Raw genomic sequence first — 22,910 nt, forward strand, 5'->3', positions numbered from 1 at the left:
TGAGGTATTTATATTTTAAGCTGCTGTTTTGTTTCCTTTTTTCATCAACATAAACATTAGATGCTGTAACTATGCTTTTTTTTTAGATGCAGTTTCCGACTCATCTTGCACTAACAATAAACTTCAACAGCACTTAAATCACACAATTTACAGTCAGTGGAACACCTGAACCTGAACATTTAAAGCCTTTCTGAATGCTTTACACAAATCCTTTACGGGGACATCTCAGTGTGTCTATTGCAGTCAGTTGCTTGTAAAGAGGGAGATATATAGCACTTAAGAAGTTAAGAACCTACTTATAACCTTAGACAGGAGTCTCATGGGATTTGGTTGTACTGAAGGTGTATTCAAACCTGTGATTGATCGATGAAATGGCCCGTGACATGTTTCAGTTCTCGCTGGAGCAAGCCTCTCCGCATACTCGTTAGCTCGGTTTTTAAAAGTTGGGGAGTTGGTTGAAAGTCAAATAATGATAATAATAATGAACATTGATCCCACAGTGGGGAAATTCTTCTCTGCATTTGAGCCATCCTTATTTATTAAGGAGCAGTGGGCTGCAGTGAAGCGCCCAGGGAGCAACTGGGGGTTCAGTGTCTTGCTCAAGGACACTTCAACATGCAAACTATGGGGAGAGCGGGGATCGAACCTGCTAGCTTGTGGTTACGGGATGACCACTCTCCCCATGAGCTACAGACGACCCCAAATAAGTTAAATTTCCATTTTGAAAGGAATAGTTTAACATTACTACATTGGCCTGGTCATTCTGGGTCAACAAGGGGCATATGCAGGAATAGTTTGACATTTTGGCAAAACAAATATTTAGAGATTTATGATGATAGTTGAAGTGAATACAAGACACCGTGTTTTGTATGGATGTGCTGAGCTCCCTGTTTCCAGTCTTTATTGCTGAACTATCCGGATCCAGACTAGTGTCTGGATCCGGATAGTTCAGACTAGTGTCTGGATCCGGATACATATTTACCGAACAGACATGAAAGTGGCATCAATCTTCTCATCTACTCCATGCAAGACAGGAAAAAAAAAGCTATTTCCCAAATGTTCAAATGATTTCTTTAAGACAAAGCCATGTGCTCCTCGCTCTACCAGGGACAGAATGACATGCCTCTGTGTTGGTCTGTTCGGTTGCAATGTTTAATACATTTTTATTGACTATAAAAAACCTGTAATGCTGAATAAAAATAAATGATTATTATTCGATGCGATTGTGATGCATTAAAACAAAATGCAGTAAAAGCTATTTTCTCCTTTTTTTTCTTTACTTTAAGAGTGTGCTTATTGACTTGGGTGGGGCAGCATTGACCATATTTATCCCGCCTCATCAGGCCAATTAGTAGCAGGATGATAAGCTTATGCAGCACCGGTGTCCCTCAGCTCTCTCTGATGAGTGTGCGGCTAATTGGGGTCAAGGTTGTGTTTAGGGCTGCGGTGAGTTGGAGCAGAAAGCACAAGCTGGGGCTAATCTAATCAGGTGCACCGTCAGACCACAGTCTAATTGCGCCATTTAGTGAGCAGTTAGATGTATACTGGGGACTGAAGAAGTCCCCTCTTACTAAGTACCCCGACACCAAGAGCAAAACATACTTTCTGTTTGTGTGTGTGAGCAGCAGTGCATGTGAGTTAAGTGAGATCACCATCCTGCGCGTGCCACCATCAGAGCTATCAAAGGCCCATCTGGGAAGCGTGCGCGTGCGTGCATGCATGCATGTGTGTGTGTGTGTGTGTGTGGCAGCAGACCCAGATCTTTCAGTGAAGAGCCCAGGTGATCCTGTTAAAGTGTTAATTAGATTAGTGCAGATCAAACGGGGGTGGCATTCGCTGGGGACGAGAGGTGGCGGGGACATCCCGCCGGGGCCCCGGTTCCAACTACTCCTCATCATCCTCCAAGTAGGATAATTAATCAATAACTGGTCTAATCTTATTGGTTTCTCTGATCTGCTAAATAACCAATAAGGGAGGTACACAGATTTATGTAGATGAGTGGAACATAGCCCTGTTGGTGGTTTGAACTAACATTAGTGAGGGGGTTTCTCCAGTGTCTGGTGCTTCTCATTTTATTATGGAGCTAAATGACTACAGTCATTCTATTCACATCATTTACTATTTCTGGCCAAAGTCAACCTTTTTGAAAATTTCTAAAAAATAAATTTTGTTTAACCAAACAGATTCAAAAACTGTATGTATATGTATATATATATATATATATATATATATATATATATATATATATATATATATATATATATATATAAATGGCCCCTTAAAAATAAGTGTTTCTGTGGTTTTCAACTGACACATCATTCTATTAATCGCACAACCTCGTGTGAGATCAAAATGATGGCGCCAAATCTTTCTACCCAATAAAGGGGAAGTGGCCATTGGCGGGCCAACTTTACACCCCTGTCCTCATTTTAATTATATTTTCTCTGTGGAACTGAAGATGCACCTAACATGTCCATTACTAAGCACTGATAGCTTATATTCGTTAATTGTGTACATATTTTTTTCTTTCTTTCTGTGGACCACATTATCAACTTAATATACTGTGTGTGTGCAAAGCTCCATCAACAACTACAGGGAAACGTTGAAAATCTAGCAAAGTTCTTTTGCAGAACCTATTCTACAGACATATTTGAAGTGAGCCCATTAGAGTATGTGCCGAGACATAACACACGCACACAAACACATAACACACGCACGCACAGTTAATCTCTCAGTGGGTTGCCTTTTCCAAGTCCAGAAACATTTCAAACAAACCCAGCTAAATGTGGCTGTGTTCCCACAGAGCCATATGGGACTGAGGACCAGGAACAGGAAGAAACACAAGTGGTAGCACACTTCAACTCCACATCAAGTAGCAGCTACTGATGTGGAGTTGTCTGCACTGCACAACAGGGAATGACAACAGATGTTTGCTCAAACTCTTGAAATGTTGGGATGTTCTTCACCGACTACTAACATGGTGGAATGGAGGGAAACTCCCTGGAGGCGTTTCTCTGGGAACACTGTGGTTCTTGGAGTACCAGTGATAACACATTTGCCTTAACACAGCAATGAACAGTGCTGGCAAACAGAAAGCAGGAATCCCTCGCTATGAAGATGTTAACTTTGGAAAATATTGACCTGAATTGGCCAAGAGGCAATTCTAACTGCCAGTGATTTATTAATTAATTTCAGCCAATCAAATCCCATACTTGATGATATATCATCTACAATGATGATCAAGTGTGGATATTAGGTGGAGCATGGGTTTAAAATAACAGAATCGATGAAACAATGAATCCCAAAAATCAACTCGACAATTCAAATTCATGAGATCTTCACAAACCCGACCGTTCCACTTATATATCCACTTTATATTGGTACTGCTATGGATCCAAATCCAGGCAGAGGAGCAAAGCCTCGGTAAAGCTGCGCTGCAGCGAGCACACAGTAAACACCTTGCTGAAACGGACTAAAGCAGACAAACCCCAAAACATACAGTTGCTCAGCCACAGTGTGTCCCTCTGAATAAACAATGAGCTTCAACAATAAACCAAGGCACACATTAGAGGCCCTGATCAAGTTGACAAAAGGATGTCAGTAAGACTCGACTCATGAATCTGATGCCATGCTGAAACTATAAGCTTCTAGACAATTTTCAGCAAAAGGAAAAATGCCTGTCACAATACCCAGTTTTGATTGAGCCTCTGAACTAATTCACTGATGATCTGTTTGACAGGCTCATATTGACAGATTGACAGCCACTCAAAGCACACTCCAAGCTGCACTTGAAGGAGACACACACAACCTACGATTGTGACCAATCTGGAGTACTTGTTGCGTGCTTCTGAAGTTAAAATGCGTACGAAAATAAAACACTGCAGTTCTCCTTGCTCCTCGGGACTGTGGCAGTCTGTGCTCATTCCAGAGAAACGTTGGATGTCTTGAACTGTTTGTGTGCAATTGACTGACTCTAAAATGTTCCCCCTGGTCTGTCTGACTTGGCATGTAAGATTGGGCAATTACAAAGAAACGTGCATCTTGACTGAATGAATAGGTGAGATGATGGTGGTCTGACTACTGATCATTAAGCATCCTCATATATACTGTGAGGGGTCACACCCGAGACACTACATTTGTCGTAATGTGCGGTTGTGATGTGCTTGGCATTGTTTGTTTCTGTTGTATTACTACTATGGGGCAACCTTAATGTGTCGCTTCATTGTCTCAGCAGCATTTCAGAGTTGTTTTCTTCCAAAACAAAGTACTGGCATGGAGGTGAGTTCAAACAACCTCAGCGCATCACCAAATGTAGCTATCAACAATAAACCTGCGTGTATGTGATCGTTACAATATTATCCAAATAGTTTAAAGAAGTGTATTGTAAAAGACATAGTTGTGGTATACCTATAAATGCTTTCCAAACCACCACATAACATTGGAGCCAATTATATTGCACTTGCATCACAAAAGGGGGAAGCTTTTAATGCGCAGCTCAGCATCGAGGGAGCTCGCTGTTTGCTTTTTGTCTTCTCCTCACTACTGAAGCCCTCTTTCATCAGGGAAGAAGGTATACAATGACAGGACCACATACTGAGAGCTTAAGTCTGTCTGTCGACTGAAGTCGGTTTCACCACGTCTCTCCACGGAGGTTGTTTTCAATAGGGAGTGTTGTACAAGTGGGTGTTGTATAAACTTTTTAATTAATTAGTTTCAAGACATTAGGTACTAATTTATGGAAATTTGATACTAAACATTAAAGATAACATTTAACAACATAGATAACATAGAGAATAATTACTTTGGTTACTTGATTGACTGGTGCTCCCTTTGAAATAAAGTCAATTCCATCTACTGAACTCTTCATAACAATAACACAATGTCAGGTTTCTTTTTTTCGAGGACATTTCATATGAAGTCAGCAGTGACATGCCCACTCTTTTCTAACAAATTATTTGGAGCTAATGATCCTCTCCACTGTGAAAACATTATTTGCTCATATGAAAGGTCCTCATCTCTCAGGGGAGTGATATGTTGTCACTGTGGCACTTGGGGTAGGAAATGGAGTGATCCGTCCCCAGCGCCTGCTGCAACGGGGACAGCTTGCTTATAATTGCTGGGAAATGTCACCACAGTTGATTACCAGTGATTTGCACAACTGCAAAGGGAATCCAAATAAAAAAGTAGAGTTGATGAGTGCATATTTAATGAGGCTCATGCATACTAATGCAGGCATCTCATTCCGCTCTATTTCCTCACATAAACACATGCAAATTCATGGTACAAGTCAGTGGAAACATAGGAAGTCATCCTAATGAATGACATACTGATAGAAGTTGTCATTATCTCAGCTAAGTGGTCAATGTGGATTTATGTTAGTTTAGTACTTTCAGCTGTCAGAAATGTCCACAGCAGATTGTGGATGACACTGTAGTCCGAATATCAGGGAATTTTAAGGTTTAAACGTGACACTTAGAAAGCCCGTAGTCGATATGCAATGTGTGCACCTTACAAGACTCAAATGTAAAAAGAATGACAAGTTATGCTCTGTGCACTGCAGAGATGACACCTACAATTACTTTATAGTCATTCAAATAACACGTATGTCCTTCAGAAGAAGGACTCGTTGTAGTGATTAAACGAATACATACAAAACAGAAAAAATAATAATAAATAATTAAATACATTTCATTAACATTTGCTTGAAGCAAGAAAATGAATTAGACTGTATTCATTATTTATACTAAGGATTTAAATTCTAGGGAGAAATGGGTAAATAGAAGGCCACTCAACTCTTGCCAAATAGTCATTATGCTTCCTTGTAATAAAACAATTAAATGATGAGCAGATAAGTGGCTTCAAATCTTGGGAGCAAGTATAAAAAACGGAACCCAATTTGTATGCTAGTGTTTGCACAGAGACTTGCCCAGCTGTATGGGACCAGGACCCCTTCTGAGAGTCTAATGAAACAGATACTTTCTTGAGACACACACACACACATGTGAAGTTGGGACAAATCCGGGTTGGCCTGCTCTGCGAAAGGACACACACAGCGTCACCTGTTAGAAGCACATAAAATGACTTTGGTCACGGCGAGCATATGGGCTTACGATTTGTCTAATAGCCTGTAAAGTACTTGAGTAACACACATAATCAATGTTATAGTGGTGTCCGGCTTTTAACAATGATGGACACACACTTGATATGAGCCCCAGTTCGTACTCCATTTCTTTGATAGCTGTCCCTCTAAGCACAACGTTGTCTACAACGAGCTGTTGACCTGCCATGCTTTATTTCACATGCACCTGTTTGGATTCACCAATATGTAGATCTGGCCGACTCGGCGGGTCCATCAGCATCTGCTGGGGGCCAGGCAGGGAATACAGATGCAGGCAGATAGGTATTTAGGAAGGCTCCTCACGTCTGCCTACTAAGAAGCAGCACAACGACTTGGCCACAGCAGCTCCGGCACTGCCATTCTTCAACTGGATTGATTCTCACCAACCATTGGCAATCTGACTCATCAATATTCAGAATCACACTGCTCTAAATTAGCTCCAGCCTCGGGACTTTAACCCTGTAAGTGGACCGCTGTGATTTTAATCAAGGGGAAGGAAGAGGGAGCCAGATCTACTGGCTGTACTGTGAAGAGAGGGCAATCTAAGGGATTCATTGTTGCTCTTTTTTATTTGTTGCTGTCATCTCAAACACATTCTAATTCCATGTGAATCCGCTTGCCTGTGTACATAGAGTACATCGTTCTTAAGTATTATACGATCTTTCTTTTTTTAACTTTGAATCTTGGAATGCGGAGCAGCTTGAAGCTGTGCTTTCCACGACAACAAACAATGAGTCCTGAGAGAGTGGAATGATGAACTGGAGATATGTAACACAAAGTCTGAATCAAAATCTCTGACTACAGCCATAGCAGTCTAAACTGAACTATTTGGGCAGAACAGCACTGAAGAGGTAGTTTGGGCTTGGGTACACTTGGGGTGCTATTATTTCATTGATGGATTGGGTTTTAGATTCCTTTAGTCTTATTTCTACTGTTGGTTTTATGAAGGTTTAACCATATTTCTATTTTATTTGGCCAATGACTGTTACCAGTAACCTTCATCCTCTGATAAAACTGCTTGATAACTCTTACGTTGACTGTTGGTATTTCCACTTCACAGTCGGTTGTGTACTTAGAGTATGCGTCTGCAAAAAACTGTCCATTATGCAAAGGAAAGTGCAAGGAGCTTATCTCTTTTGTTGCTTCATAGTCCAAATCGTGAGGATTGCGTCATCATGCAATTGTATTGCACAGCACATCAAATTGAGTTTGTCTTTTTTTTGTCTTCACTCCTGCCAACAATAAAAAAGTCCTGAGCTTCTGAACTGCATTCCTCAAAATACAGTTTTATTCTTATCCAGTTAAGGTCCCAGCCTTGTCAAAACCCTTCATCTTGAATTGATGGTGCACGGCTTTCAGTGCTGTCAGTGGCATGTGGAACAGGCGAACGGTGGGTCAGTGGTTAGCAGGTCCGTCTTTCAGTCAGGGGCTCGGCGGTTGGATCCCCGCCCTAGTCGATGTGTCCTTGAGCAAGACACTTGTGAATGTTTCTTGGTTGGGAAAAGGCTAGGTTCTGTTTCATTCTTCTCCATCTCGCATATGTGCAGGTCAAGTCATTATAAAAACATGTGGCCATGCTGTGATGTACGGAGCATGTCCGAGTACAAAAGGCTAGTGTCATCACGCAATATCTGTTCCCTTTATCTTTGAGGAATCAACTGAGGAAACATATAGCAGGTAAATTTGACTCGCCGCTTTTGAAAGTTGGTGCTTCGCTTTATTTCGTCCAACAAAGGCTTTTTAAAAGCACCTAAGGCATTTGTGGAGGCCACAGCTAATGTACGTAAAACTGACAAACCTCTTGTATGCTCTTGGGGTTGTAAGAATGGTAAACCCCAGTCAAAACAGAGACTTTCTAATTGGATTGTGGATGATTCTCCACAATTATAGGTTGCAGGGCGAGCCTGCACCTAATACTGTGAGTATCACTCGACTCACATTGTGTCCATGTCCAGGGCAACATTGACAGGGGTCTCTCTGGTACACATCTGTGGTGCTGCATCCTGGGACACTCAATATTAAACTGTTAAATGCATTGTTTTCTTTTGTTAGTCAGTTTTTTCATGGGGCTGCTTCTCACCTGTCTCATTCCCAACCTCTACGCAACTTCGATGACATCTTCATCTTAATGAACAATAATAATCCCTCCTACAGTGCAGAGGAAGCGAAAAATAAGAACTTTTTTAATGAGTTCAGGTTCATTGGACACAATGAGGCTTATCTGTTACTTAATTAGAGCTATTGAAGCCAACATCACATCCTCCTGCAGGCTTAATTTGCCCATTAAGTTTCTAAGACAGTAGCCAAATTGTTTGGCATACTTGCACTTGCATACAGATCAATGACAATCTTGTGTGCAATGACTTCAGTTGATTGTATTCGTTGTAATTAGTAACTTCATTATGGGTTTTACCGAAACAAATATTCCTTATTTATCTGATTTCGCCATCGCCCTTCTAACTGTTGATGACCAATATTCTCCTTGGTGCTTATTCTATTTGTGCAGTTTATTCAACAACATGTCTCTGGCAAATAACATGTCATTGTTAAGATTATTTCCCATATCACCTGGCATCTTATCTGTCTGCATTAATACATTTCCTGCAGGACCTTGGTGGGAGTGATGATGAGTGTTAGTTAGGCTTAAGTAGTGGGGCATGTATCTGCTTCCTCCACAGTTGTGCCGATTATTTATACTGCACTGACAGCTCAATATTGGTTGACAATTACTCATATGGCAGCTACATGTGTATTATATAGTTCAAATGAAAAATGTTGTAAGTTTCTTTTTTCTCTTTGAGGGATTTATATCAAAGCCAAATTGGCCAACGCATCAGCCACAAAGAGTATGTAAGCTTTTGAATAGGATCTGTTCAAATCTCCATAATCCTTGACACCAAAATTAAACTGCACTGTTTGATCGTTGAAGACACACTCCTTTCAAGCCTCTCCTCCCACTTCAGTAAAGCAGACAGGCAAGGGGGAAAAACACTGACAAAAATGCCACTATGCCAGAGTTAAACCCTGCCGGTTTTATTGCCACAGACCTGACACTTTGTGGAGATGTACAAAGTCTTTGCTGCCTACGTTCGTTTGTATGTTTTAACATCATTGGCCATATGGGATCTGTTTTTGGATACAATTGTTGGGAAAAGTTTTCATGATGAATTATTGAAGTGTAAATAAAAACTTCCAAGTTTGAACTGCACTCTTCTAGCCACACTTTATGTCAGGGTTAATCATATATATCACTTAATTAAAAATAGAATTGTGTTTCTGTCTCTTTCCACATTGTACACCCCTCAACTGGATGACTGTCAAGCTGCTAGATAAGGAATTCTCACAGTGACACAGTTCGTGTCATTTCCCAGATGGGTGAGTACGGTAGATGTAATATATACCAAACTATCAGGTGAGCTGTTCCCCCCCTTATTTCAAACAAAAGGCTATTTTATCAAATAATGAAACATTTTCGGAACAAAATTGCTTAATTTTATCTTCAAGGCCGTCGATAAAACATAGATCATTTCGACCACTTTCTCAGTTTAATAAAAAGGGGCTGCAGGTGTTTGTCCAGGTAATTGAATGTTGCATGTGTTTGTTTGTGAGTAACACGCATTCTCTTTTTCTCTATCAGGGTGCTGCTGTTATCGTTGTGGCCCAGAGGCCCCAGGACTTATCAGGCAAACATTCATTTATGCAGGTCACTGCCAGAGCCAAGAGCCGCTGCTTGACAGCTGGACTATGGCTTCAACACAAAACCTCCGTCCCCAGGATTGCACAACAACATATTGACTCTATGCCACTGAACAAACTTCAGAGGAAGTTTCCGTGGTGACTGTCTCACATGGCGAGCCACGGGATGGGCCTACTGTATCTCCACCTTTCAGAGAGACGAGGAAGTCTCACTTGCCCTTTGAACAGATGCCATTATGTTCACAGTATTCAAAATGCCCCAATGTGGGCTCATTGGAAATATTGCTTTTAATTCACCCGCCACTGCACTGCAACACACAATGAAAGGGTTTAAACCATGCAACAAGACAAAGGGAAATTGGGAAATATGCTTCTTTGCATAATGTTAGATGTGAGGATTTAATCACTCTCATATCTGTGCAATCAATATGTAGCTGAAACAATCAGCTGATTTGCATTGGACACGTCTTTTAAATGAGGGAAAGAGTTAGCAAAAAGGAATTAACAGATTATATCCTTTTTGGTAAATCTTTGAAACAATATCCTCATACTTGTACATATGTGAAGGACAGAACATTTTCATGGCTTTGTGTGGAACAACAAAATATTATAATTGGGTCAGTTCAGGCATCCTTTAAGAATATAGAGATGCCCAAAATAAAAACTAAAACAATGTAGCTGACAGTCAGACAGATCTTTGGCTATCTATTTATGTGGCACACTGATGTTGTAGTGTTATTTCTGAGTCATCTGAAGTTTCCTGTGGGATTCCACTGAAAACATCTAAGATAGAACAAGCTAATGATTTCTTTGTATGATTGTCCAGGGAGAATCGTGAGAGAGAGAGAGAGAGAGAGAGAGAGAGAGAGAGAGAGAGAGAGAAGGAGGAATAAGAAGCTAGATTGAGTGCATTCAACCCAACGCTGACTCAGACTGGCAACAAATAGATTAAATGGAAAGTGGCAGGACAGAAAGTTTAAGTCCCTATTTGACTATTGGACTTTCAGCCAATTCAGGATTTAGAATCCCTCTGCTGGGCTCTCCAGGAAAGGTGCAGTCTGACCTCTGCACATATGCCACAATTTGTGTCAATGACAACATCCTCTTCTCAACTTCTCTTTTTACATCTATAAACACAAATCCAAGCTGCAAACAAGTGATCTATGTTTCTACTGACGGCGGGCTGCAGAGGGCTATGTGGAGGGACCTATTCACTGCGGCTATGGCCAACTAAAGAGAGATAGGCCCCGCGGTGGCATTGTGTTTGCTTCAGCGGGGACAATGAACATTGCTGAATTTCATCAGCAAAGAGAAAGTGGCGTGGAAAAGGGAACAATAAAAAAATACTGAGCATGCAACAACAAACTTTTCCAATCAATGCACTTTCTCACGGAGACAGGGTGAAATTAATTCTCGCCTGAAGGGCTATTGTAGGGGAGGTTTACTGGAGAGTAAGAGCTGTTGACAAATACGCTTTATCCTCAGGTCAATGAGGATGGTGAAAAAATAAGGGATGAAAGAGAAGGAGCGAGGCCAGACAGCAGAGGGAAGTCTTGTGAAGAATGAGACTGCAGGAGGGAGGAAGGGAGGGAGAGGACAGACAGACAGAGATAGAGAGACATAGAGAGAGAGAGAGAGAGAGAGAGAGAGAGGGAGGTAAGATTGTTGAAGCTCTCTAAGCCTAATGACCATCACCTCCCTGACATTCCTCTCGCCCTCACCTCCACTCAGCATGGACGTTTCCCTCCGAGCAGCACGAGTTGTCTCACTCCAATTATTCAGCCCTCCACCTGCACGACTCACCTGCTTGTCACTCTCCTTCATCTCTCTATTCTCAGGTCTCACCCTCCTGTCCTTTACTCCCTCCTTCTCTCCGCTGCCCTTTCAATACCTCCTTAGGACACAGGGAAAGTCAGAACTCTCCATTCTTATAGATTACTTCTGCATTTTAAAAAGGTCTTGTGTGTTGTTTTGTGTCCCTGTGCATAGTAATTAGAAAGAGACAATATTTAATATGTTCCATCTTTTGCCATTTTTAGGAACAAGTTTAAAATCCTTCAAAGTTGCAGTCAAGAGACTAACACCATTTTTTGGATGGGGCAGAATAAATACTAAGGATTATTATTATTCATTATTATGGACTCTTCCTCCTCCTTACTTATCACGGTTCATTTTTCACTATCTTACTGAGCATAAATGGCTTATTTAATATTATTAACATTATTCATACAGACTCTCTTTTGTTGGAGTAGAAAGAAAGGTTGTACGTTTAGTGAGAATCATCCACTCACCGAATGAAACCGAATGGCCTCGTGGGTCATTAGAACTAAAGGTTTGGAATTCAAATAAGAAGCCTGGAAAATAACAACGGGAAAAAAGGTAATGGAGCGGCATAGGAGTTTAGAGGGATCCAGCAATTTAGTATTACACATCCATAACATTGGGTGTGTCACAATATATATATTTTGAAAGAATTGTCAAGATTGAAGCAACCAAGGCAGAGATATAGACACTTCCTTACTCGTAAACCTGACAGCAGCAGTTTGTAATGCAGGCTTTCTCTTATAATCCTGTCGTCCTCAAGCCGACCCAAGATAACCCTGATGTTATAACCACGGTTAAATGTCCCATCAGTCACAGAAGACATTATTAAAAGAATTCACAGACGGTTATGATGGAAACAACGCCATTATGTGTACAATTGGTGGACTGTCCCTTTTAGGAGATTACAGAACTAATCATGTATTCTTCAGCACAGCATCCTCACAGACATAATTCTTTAATCACAGCTTGATGAGAGGCAATTGACTTGACAGACAACTTTTCCATCATCTGCCAGCTTCTTAAGTTTTAGACTTTGAACAGATTGTGTTGCTGCAGTGTCTCTACCCCTGTGCCACATGGACATAAATAATGGATGTTTGAAAAGTCATTTCAGCACTCTGGGATGCCAAGCAGGTTACTGAATGGACACAGCAGAAACTCACTGAGCTCTGTCAAAACACAAGGCTGATGACTTAGCTATGTAATTGTAATTGCTCACAAATGTAGAACATTATTTTGCCTTTTGTTTTAACCACAAAAAGGTCTCTCTCCAAAGAAAAATGAGTCAGATTTGGGTAAATTGTGAATGTTCAGAGCAAATGTTCACATTAAAAATGCAATAGACGGAAGTCGATAGCAGCAAACAAACGTTGTGCCAAGTAAATGTATAGAGTAATGTTTACCTGAGGAGAGAATGAAGTCACTCTCCCTCTGTGTATGTTGGAATTCCAGCTTCTCAGTGCTTCATAGCCGAGCCTGAGCTACAGTTAGTGTGCTTCTGTCCGCTGTAACAATGTAAAGGCAGGAAGGCGAGGCCGACACGCACATACGTCACTCATGGGTCTTTGACAATAGACGCAGTTTACACTTCGATCTCTGCTGGTTTAGCACACCTGGGGGGTGGAGGTCTGATGGGGTGGGACACCGTAAGACCCCTTCCTCTCTTTTACCTGTTCACCTGCTGCCTCCTTAACACTGAAGACACATTAAGAGCGGAACTATTTGGTTACATGGCTGTTATATAATGAAAGCACAAAAGTAAAGTGTGCTGGTGCTTAGCACAAGAGTACATGAACCCAATTGCATCAGCACTTAGACTGCAAGGTCTAAACGATTTAGAACAAAGAGTTAAAAGGCAGACAGGAAATGAATAATGATTTTGACTCATAAGTTGACCAAATCCATCAAACATTATTTTTTCTCTCTTACTAATTATATTACTCTCTTGCAGACCTTTTAAATTGGCAACGATTGAATTGGACAAGACATTTTGTAAAGTCATATGCCTGATGTATAAAGAATTTTTTTTAGAATAGTAATCACTGAACAATTTCTCTCTGATTGACTCCAATATCTTTGTTAATTTTTTATTCTATTACCAAATTAGTTGTTCCATCCTCTTAGCTTAATGATCACATTTTTCACCTTTCTCCTTCTTATTTCCATTTTCCCTGACTCCAACCGAGCAACTACCTTGTGGTTCTCTATGGCTTTCATTGACTTCTGTCAGTGAGACTCAATTAAAGCAAAGGAGTAAAAAAAAAAGAAGAAAAAAAAAAAGATTAACAACATACACTTTTACCCACAATGCCCAGGGGACTCAATTTGTCTGGAGGAATGTGCTGCTTAAAAAAAACTGTGATTGACACCTCTAACCTTCATTGGGATGTAATCTTCATCTTTAGCACTCAGATATCTAATTAATTAGGGGGAATCTCATTTCCTCACTAATGCAACTGGACAGAGGCATGATAGAAGAGGGAGAGAAGGGCGAGGAGGAGGAGGAGGAGGAGGAGGAGGAGGAGGAGGAGGAAGGAGGATGGAAGGGTAAGGGGAAAGGAAGGGGAAGCATATTTAATCAATGCCTGTGAACGGTGTCCACCTTGTTCACTTTAGGGAAGAACAAGAGAGCATGAGGTGGTTGGGTTCAGACTAACTGCACTGTATTGATTACGGCTGCCAGAACTCTGGCTACTGGCCACCACATAAGGAGACACTGCAGTGACACTCTGTATAATGGGATCTCTTGGTCATGTACTCAAGTGTCTTACTTTCTTTTACTGGACTTATTTCTGTGTTACAGCAAACATCTACAGTATGTTTGACTGAGCGTTATCCGGTGGTTTTGTCTTCTTGCTGCACCACAAACCAGTGTGTGTCAATTTAAGTAATTTACAACTAATTCACACTTCTGTTCTTCTAGATGATCTCCATGTGTTAATATAGTCCTCATCTCAATACATTTTTGATAATGAGGGTGCTGGAGACCAACACACAGACAGACACACACACAAACACACACACACATACACACACACACACACACACACACACACACACACTTTATGCACTAGCAAAATTAAAACAGAAACCCAAATCAATTCTCAAAGGATATTTGTGTTACACAGTACATGCACATAAAGTCCAAACTAAAGCATGATATAACTTCACAGCATCAGCCATTCCACACAGGAAGCAACAGGGTATAAATTAAATATTTTGTATTGACTTTTTCTGAAGGGTATAGAGACCTATGAATATATTTCACACTACTTGTAGTCCACACTGGTTGTAGTTCATTATACACACATGATGTAGTTCATTTATATACTGAAGGTCTCAGTGCTCTCAGTTCTTGCAGATATACACCGCTGTATCTTTAAAATGACTTCCACACATTTCTGAAGCTTGTGACTGCAGATATGGATGAAAAGACAGCTGGGCAGTGAAAAAGGTCCTCGGCTACTTTGTTGTTGCGATGAATAAAAATCCCTACACTGTTACTAAAAATGATTATCCATCCTGGGACAGCCTCTTCACCCACAAACCTTCTCGAGTCTCACTCCTCGATGAAGCTGGTGACTGGAGGCTGCATCTCTTAGCAGATATGGCACTGGCACTTCTCTCTCTCTGATCATTCGTCCTTCTTGTCGGGCACCTCTTCACACTGGCTGGCCACGCCTCTTTGCTCCTGATCCACTCTGAGCTTTCTGGGCCTCCGAACTCTGTCCATACTTGCCTGCATCTCTCACCACCCAGCTCATCTACTCGCACCTTTCCAATCTCAGATCATAACAGGGGGATGAAAGGAAGTTTATAAACTGAAGTGCACATCAGATCTGCTGTAATGAAATCTTATCAATGTGTTTCCCCGTGCTGTATGATTTGCATATAAATGACATAATATAATAACTCTCTCAGGCCGCTACCTGGGAGGAGTAAATATCTCTGTCTGCTTTGTCTCGTTTGCCTCGTTGCTGTGACGCGAGGAAACGAGACGCTAATTGAAGAGAGGAAAGCATCTTCATGTGACGACTGACATTCAATTATGTTTGGGGGATCAGATTAGGTGGTGCCCCCAGAAATGTTTGAAAACAACATTTTGCAGAGCGGCAACTCTGAAGGCAGTCGAGGATGTAATTTGAATGGCTGTTTGAGGCCAGTGCTGAATGGCGCTGCTCTGAATGGAATCACTATGCTATGACCTGCGAGTAATTGGATGTCCAAACTGAAGTGTTGACAGAGAACGGGAGGCGAGGCTGACAGAAACAAAAAAGAAAGCGGAGACGGGGAGACAAAGAGAGAAAATAAAACAAAATTAAAATCAGTGAGACAATGCAAGGAACTGGCTCAACGAGAGGTGAAAAAAAAGAAAGAAAGACGAGAAAGCACAATAATGGGGGAAAGCAGAACGTCAATGAAAGCAGAGAACGTGAATGCGGTTTTCCACATCTGGGGAACCTTCTGTTGTCATTCATCACAGCGCACAGGCATGTAGCCACTCGGGCCACCGCGCCAAATAAGCCGATAAGCTTTCTTATCAGCCAAACACTGTCAGGATGCACACGGCCAAGGTCGCGTCAAACAAACACCGGGTCACTTTACCTACATCCACCATTATATACTCTGAAGAGAGATAATTGTGTACATACATCCATCTGCCTGTCAATCTGTATTTCTAGCCGTTAATCATAACAGGTAAGTCCTTCATATACTGCTGACAGATGATGTGCGTGCCTCACCAAAACAGCACTTTTGTCAAAATGTCATTTTCAGGTGCAATTATTCTTTTTGTCATAGAATGCTTATTAAGCACTGGTATTCAATCTGAATGTCACCTTCAGGTAAAAAAAAACATCCACAAGAAATTCAAAAAACATATGTTTTACTGTATTGGTTGTTGAGATGTGTGTTCTGTCTGACAGATAATAAATGGATTTAACAAGCACTCACAATGTATCTCCACAGAAGGGAATACAAACAAAAGACTGAACTTGTAGGAAAAGAAACACGCAGGTTTACCTGCTTGAGTATAAACATCATCACCTGCCCCCCCCCCCCCCCCCCCCCACACACACACACACATCCATTTTTATCTCCATGTAATTCACCTTTGTTGAACATGGAATGGGATGGAGGGGTCGGCCGACTCCATCGATTGGCTATCCTTAGCAGTGACAGCTCCCAGATTGGCCAAAGAGCATTAGAGAGTCAGAAAGTCACACTGCCATTAGCAGTCTGTCCTCTCTGGTTACAGCCTGCCAGCACACACAGTGCATAGACTGAAATAGATCACAAAGATTGGTGTGTGTGTGTGCCTCTGTGTGTGTGTGTTTGTGCATGGCATCGGCAGATGTCTGTGCTCATGACTAGGAAATGTGATCACTTTATAATTGTAGTATCTTTAAATATATTCTGCATGAAGTTCAAGTCAATAACCTCAGCGCTCCACTTTGATTTCTCTCACTTAGTGTGTGCTATTACCTCTCAGAACACCCAATCCTCTTCTCGACGCCAAGGCATGTTTTCCACATCTATTCGCATGTGTCTCTCTGTGTGCTGGTAAATTGGTGTTCACCATGTCATCAGGGCAGCATAAATCAGAATATATGAATGATTGTACACGTGTTCATGTTAAGTTTCATGCTGGTTACAAGTTACTGTAAATGAGTCACATGACGAGACTGGAGCGAATTCAGAGAAGCCTTGTTATATTCGAGACCGGAGGGACATGTACCGTGCTCCCTGCCTCCATCTTCCCAGCTCTCATCACTTCTTTTCTGATTCACATGGCCAGTCCCCCTGTTCACAAGCCTCTGAAAGGGATGTAAAGCAGTAGGGCTGCGTGAATGTGAAGCGGTGCAAGAAAGTTGGTTGAGAGAACTAGGACTTGACTGATAATTCAGCCAGCTGAGTTGTTGGGATTAGGTTTTCTGTATCGTGCACAAAAGGAGATTTGAGGGGGGATGACCACAATGCATGTCCCTTGCTAATCTCCTCTCCGGCTCTCTTCATCCCCAAGTAGAGAGAGATGGAGAGAGAGAGAGTGTAGGAAACCTGAATCATTGATCCTTTAGTTGTGTGCAAATTCAACTCGATGACCCCAACCGTGGCTCTGAAATGTCAGTAGCCTAACTTTGCTGTACATTGATGAATTGGGGACGGGGATCGTTAAAGAGTGTACAAATTGCCTACTGATTATGGTCTTCAGCCTCTATGATGAAGAGGCTGAAGACCTCGTTTGTCCAAGCTTACATGGACAAACACAATTCCCTCCTATCTTTCAGAAAGATAACATAACACCTCACACATGGCCGCTGTCAAGCTGCCGTGTGTGCTTGCCGTCGCACAGGGGCGGCATGTTGGCGAGAGATTTCAACCACAATACCAATCAGATCTATCAGTATATTTACTTTTCTGATCCAATTCTACATTTGACAAAAGGTCACTGTCTAAATGTGTGTTGTTATCAGAGCTTCTCCTTCTTTGTTTACATAGCCGCACCGGCCGAGCTTGCTTTTAGTGCATGTTAGTGCATGTGGGTGTGCCCCACTGTTTAGCTCGCATTGCCACTGTGCCCAAGCACCCATCCCCCAGTTCTCCCTCAGGTAAACACTGCTGGGGCTTTTAACAGCGTTAGCTATGGGAGGTTGAGAGGCAGTCGAAATGCTCCCCACCTCGGATCGGGCACCTGTTAAATCCAGTGAGTGTAGTACAGACATGTGCTTTCATGTGGTAGCTACACTGCACAGCTTCAGCAGCAGACAGGTGAAGATGTTCAAAAATAACAAGTGAAGAACGGACATTTTTGTGAATTAGACTGATTTCTTTGAACAACGTTCGGGTGGTTAGGAGATATATTGTATGTGTATTCAGTGAAGGATATGAACTTCACGTCTTTTGGCGTCCCCAGCAGTATTAGATGTCAATAATTACAGCCTACCCTACCATTGATCCAACTGAGTCGTGTGTCAGATAAAATCAGACAGTGAGGGGAGACGTGCCCAAAGTAAAGTGTGGGGAATAACACAGAGCGCTGGAGCAGATGCACATGTAACGACAGGATTTTAAACCAAAGAGAAAACACCAGAGGTGAAATCAAACTGATTTCAATGTGACAAAATTGATTTTCCAATTTTCTCCGGATTACTTTCGGCTTCACCAGGGTAGGTGAAATGTGCCTATCCAAGTACACTCACAGCTCCACCTAAATTTTTCTTTCTTCGTCTTTGTTTTGGTGTCTCAATCTCACTCTGTCTCTCTCTGTCAAACACTGCACACATATGCTGGACATGCTGTCTCCAATAAATATATATATACTGCATGACAGATGGAATGGATAGGCGACATGTCGGAGCCATATTTATGACAATGTGCTGAAGTGGCTGGGCTTAAATCTCTCCAGACCTAGACGGGGACCGTTTAGAACGTATGCCTTCTACACTTCCATCTGGCTCTGCTGAGTGGAGAAGTATTACTTTTTTCTCTCTCTTTTAAAAAAAAAAAAAGAGATGCTGCAATGCGACTGGACTACTACTAAAGGACAAATCCAGCACACTAATAAATGATGGTGGTTTGAGAGGGGACGGATACTTGTAGATACAACATAAAGACAACATGGCGCTTCAGGCTTGTGCAGCTGTTGGTGGCCATATCTTTCATGGACTGTGACACCACTCAAACTTTAAAAAGTAAAGGTTTTGAGTTGCGGGAGAACACAAATGAGTTGGAGAAGACTCTCCTGTCAGGGAGGTCTTTGTCACAGGCCGAGCTTGTGATACTTCATGAAGTGAAGATAAACTGAAACATCCTCAGCAAATCAAGTTTTTATTCTAAAGCTTTTATAATCCTGTTGTGTGGGAAGATGCACTAAATTAAAAGACTCATTATGGACTGTTTAAAACAAAAAGGGTAAAAGTCTATGTTTTTCACTAAGTCTATACAACTCCACACCCCAGATTTTTCATTTTTAGACGTGCAGCCTTGAACCTCAACCCATGCCGACACAAGTGACATCACATAAGCAAGTTATCATACTTCACGCAGCCCCCTCTGGAGCCACATACAGCTTTTAGTAAACATGAGGCCAGGCAGGTCTCAACAAACTCAAGAACCCCCTAACTCCAACAAGTTAAACAGGAAATAACAAGAACCTCTACATCTCTCTGCATCAAAACAGATGAAAATCTGACAGGAACAGGTGTGCAATCAGCTCTGTCCAGATAGCTCCCGATGGAAATCAAGTGAAAATGATGTGTTCGGACAAACTCAGTGTGGCCGCTACCTAAGGAGCTCATTAAATCAGCTGTGTGAGTGAAATAATCAAACTTGACTTCAATGTGATTCTACAGAGACAACTGACTTGGGTCTCAGGTCTTGTTGACTTTGAAGGACTTACTAATAACTTCAAGGGTTTATCGACTATGGAACATAAAGTGATCAGAGATTTATTGATGCCACAAACAGGCTGACAGTGGCTGTGTGTGCCTACTTTGAAGGCATTCAACTGCATATACTAACACCAACCTGTGAGTGGTTGTAATAAATCTTGCCTGTCGACGGCTGGAGGTGTACTGCTCTTTTCTTTTTCCTTCTTTGCATGGACCTTTTGAAAAATCTTTGAAATGATATCCTTCAAACGGTTCACTATCACAGAGGAGAAAGACAAGCAGACGTCTCTTTGAAAGATTCAATCCCTCAGCTGCCTCAGAAAAGCAGCACCAACAGTGCTCACTGCATTGATTACACTACATCTCATTTCACCGTACTTTTAATCAATTACACCTCTATCAAACAGCTCAGGGAGCGGCTCATCAGGGCGGTTAGCCGCCGTGGTTCCACCAGTTCCGGATGGGAGGTTTTCAGCCGGGCATGTTGGACACCACCAGAGCCGGCGGATGAGTGTGTATCACCTCAATTAAACTGTGCGCTAAGTGTCTGACAACAGCTAATATTCCTCTTCCACCAGCGAACCCAATCGATGTTCTGGCATCCGTCACACTGCTGAAAAAGCAATCATCCCGTTGTCTCGCTCCGGTTAGACGGGGAAATGGAGAGACTCTCATCTGGCGTCTGCGCCTGCTCATTGGAATGCACCAGCCCTTCATTTCACAAAGGCCCACACACATGTGGGTGGCATACAACACACACACACACACACACAGACACACACACACTTTTTTCAGCAGCATTGATGAGATGTTGAGGGAGAGGAGATGTACCACAAAAATGCCAGCGACACATGTAAGGCTTGTGACAATAGGGTTCCACTTGGAACAGAGCGTGACGCACGCGCGCACACGCGCACACACACGCGCACACACACACACACACACGCACACACACACACTCTTTGTCAAGTCGACCCACCTCTCTGTCAAGTAACTTGTGGGAGATGACGGTGACAATGTCTCCTCTTTCCGCGTCGATGTAGAACATGTTCGGAGACGGCTTGTCCGGCGACTGCCTGACGATGTTGTAGCGCAGCGCTGCGTTGTCCGTGCCGGGGTCGTCTGCGTCGAGCGCCGACATCGTCATCACCGTGGTACCTGAAGGAGACAGACGGGGTTAAGTCTCAAACTTTTCATTTGAAACATGTGAGGGAGGGGTGAATACAGCAGTTTAGAAGACTGAAACAGCAGAAGATACAGCTTTTTGGATTCTGGAGATTGATGAGTATTTTTCATTGTGTAACCCAAACACGATTTATAAAAAAGCTACAGAAGTTTTTTTGACATAACAGACTCTTTCTGAAGGTAAGCTTTACATTCCTAAACTTTATGGATTTAAGACATGTGCTACCATTACTGGAACACGTGTTTACGTGAACACAGTTTGGCCAAGCCAATAACAGTTAGACACAATTGTTTTCAACATATTTTTTTATAAATGTGTATTATGATATGCATTGTGTTTAGGGATCTAAAACGAGAGCAATCATAGCAGTAGGTGTTTGAAAAGATCAATTTCAAAATACTGAGAGCCGCTTAAAAAGTTAGCCTTTCCCAATTACGTGTTTTCTCCGTGGTGCCAGCTTGCATTTGATTTGGTAATGGGAACAAAAATAGAAATCTCGACCGCTGCAGCTGAGCTGAAATAGGAGGCAATCCTTGACACACCCTCAACCCTCAATCTCTCCATCCTGTCAGTGATGAGACTCACACAGATTCAGTGGGACACACTCAATCCACGCATACACACACACACACACACACACACACACACACACACACACACACACACATTCCTCCACGGCAGGCAGTGTCTAAACTGCATCTCCATCCTGTGCTCTATGTTATTGCTGTCAGCAGCTCTCAGTCAGTCACCTCTGGTTAAAACATCCCCTCATCCATTTGTTTAAGCTTTAAGTTTGACTGAAGTTTTTGTGAAATGTAGAACGGATGAGTGTGTGCGTGTGTGAAATTTGAAATGATTTCTCTAAAAGGTGTTTTTTTTTTTTTTTTTTTACTATAAACAAAGTATAGTCAGTAGATTTAGTTGTAATTCTAAAATGACATAACTAATCAATGTGGATGATCCCTCTTTCAGTTAAAAAAAAATCAATATTGGAGTGGGCATTTGGTTTATGAAAGTCATGTCTGTGTGACCTTATATATAGGTGATTATTTTGTGAAATAATTAAGCCCACTGCAGTTTCATGTTTTCTGACAAACTCCTGGAGATTTCGACCCACATAGTTAATGAAACATTCTCCTAAGCACCAAATAACAGCACTGCGTTGCAAGGCTCATAAACATCGATCTCTTTTCATGCTTCTCCTTAATACCCGACGGTGCTTTGCCACAGTGCATTAGCCAAACTATTCAAATAAGACACAAAAAGGGCAACTGGAAAATATGCAAAGTCTACATTAAATAATAATGGCTTAGTTCCAAACGTTTTTAGTCCAGTTGAAGGTAATGAGGGGCAGAGAGGTGTGGGTTTTATCCCCTTGGCATTTGCACTTCAAGGTGAACCACTAATGGTTAAGTAAACCAGTAATCCTTCCTCTGCAGAATAATTACACAGTCCCATCTCCTCTATTACCTATACTCTGTTCCACTTCACACCTCGGATGACTCAGTGAGCCTGCGCACAAACACACACCGATTTGCACACAGACACACCAACCAGCAGCAAATTAGTGTTAAGAAATGATGACTAAATTGGTTATCTTGAACAGATCTCAATGAATTATGTTCTCATTCCGCTGGCCAACCAAGGTCTCTTGAATGCAAGGCAATCATATTACATGTTTTATGTGATATTGGAG

The 22,910-nt window shown here is 41.8% G+C and overlaps 1 protein-coding gene across 1 annotated transcript in view; it reads right to left on the reverse strand.

The window, feature by feature from the left end:
• Nucleotides 1–22,910, reverse strand: part of cdh13 (cadherin 13, H-cadherin (heart)) — a 197,324-nt gene that overhangs the window by 72,686 nt on the left and 101,728 nt on the right. The window contains exon 8 of the mRNA XM_034534656.1: nucleotides 21,008–21,186. Within this exon, the coding sequence (XP_034390547.1) occupies nucleotides 21,008–21,186 (179 nt within the window). The remainder of the gene's footprint in view (nucleotides 1–21,007; nucleotides 21,187–22,910) is intronic.

This window comes from Cyclopterus lumpus, chromosome 6 (genome assembly GCF_009769545.1).
Source record: "Cyclopterus lumpus isolate fCycLum1 chromosome 6, fCycLum1.pri, whole genome shotgun sequence".
Classification (NCBI taxonomy): Eukaryota; Metazoa; Chordata; class Actinopteri; order Perciformes; family Cyclopteridae; genus Cyclopterus; species Cyclopterus lumpus.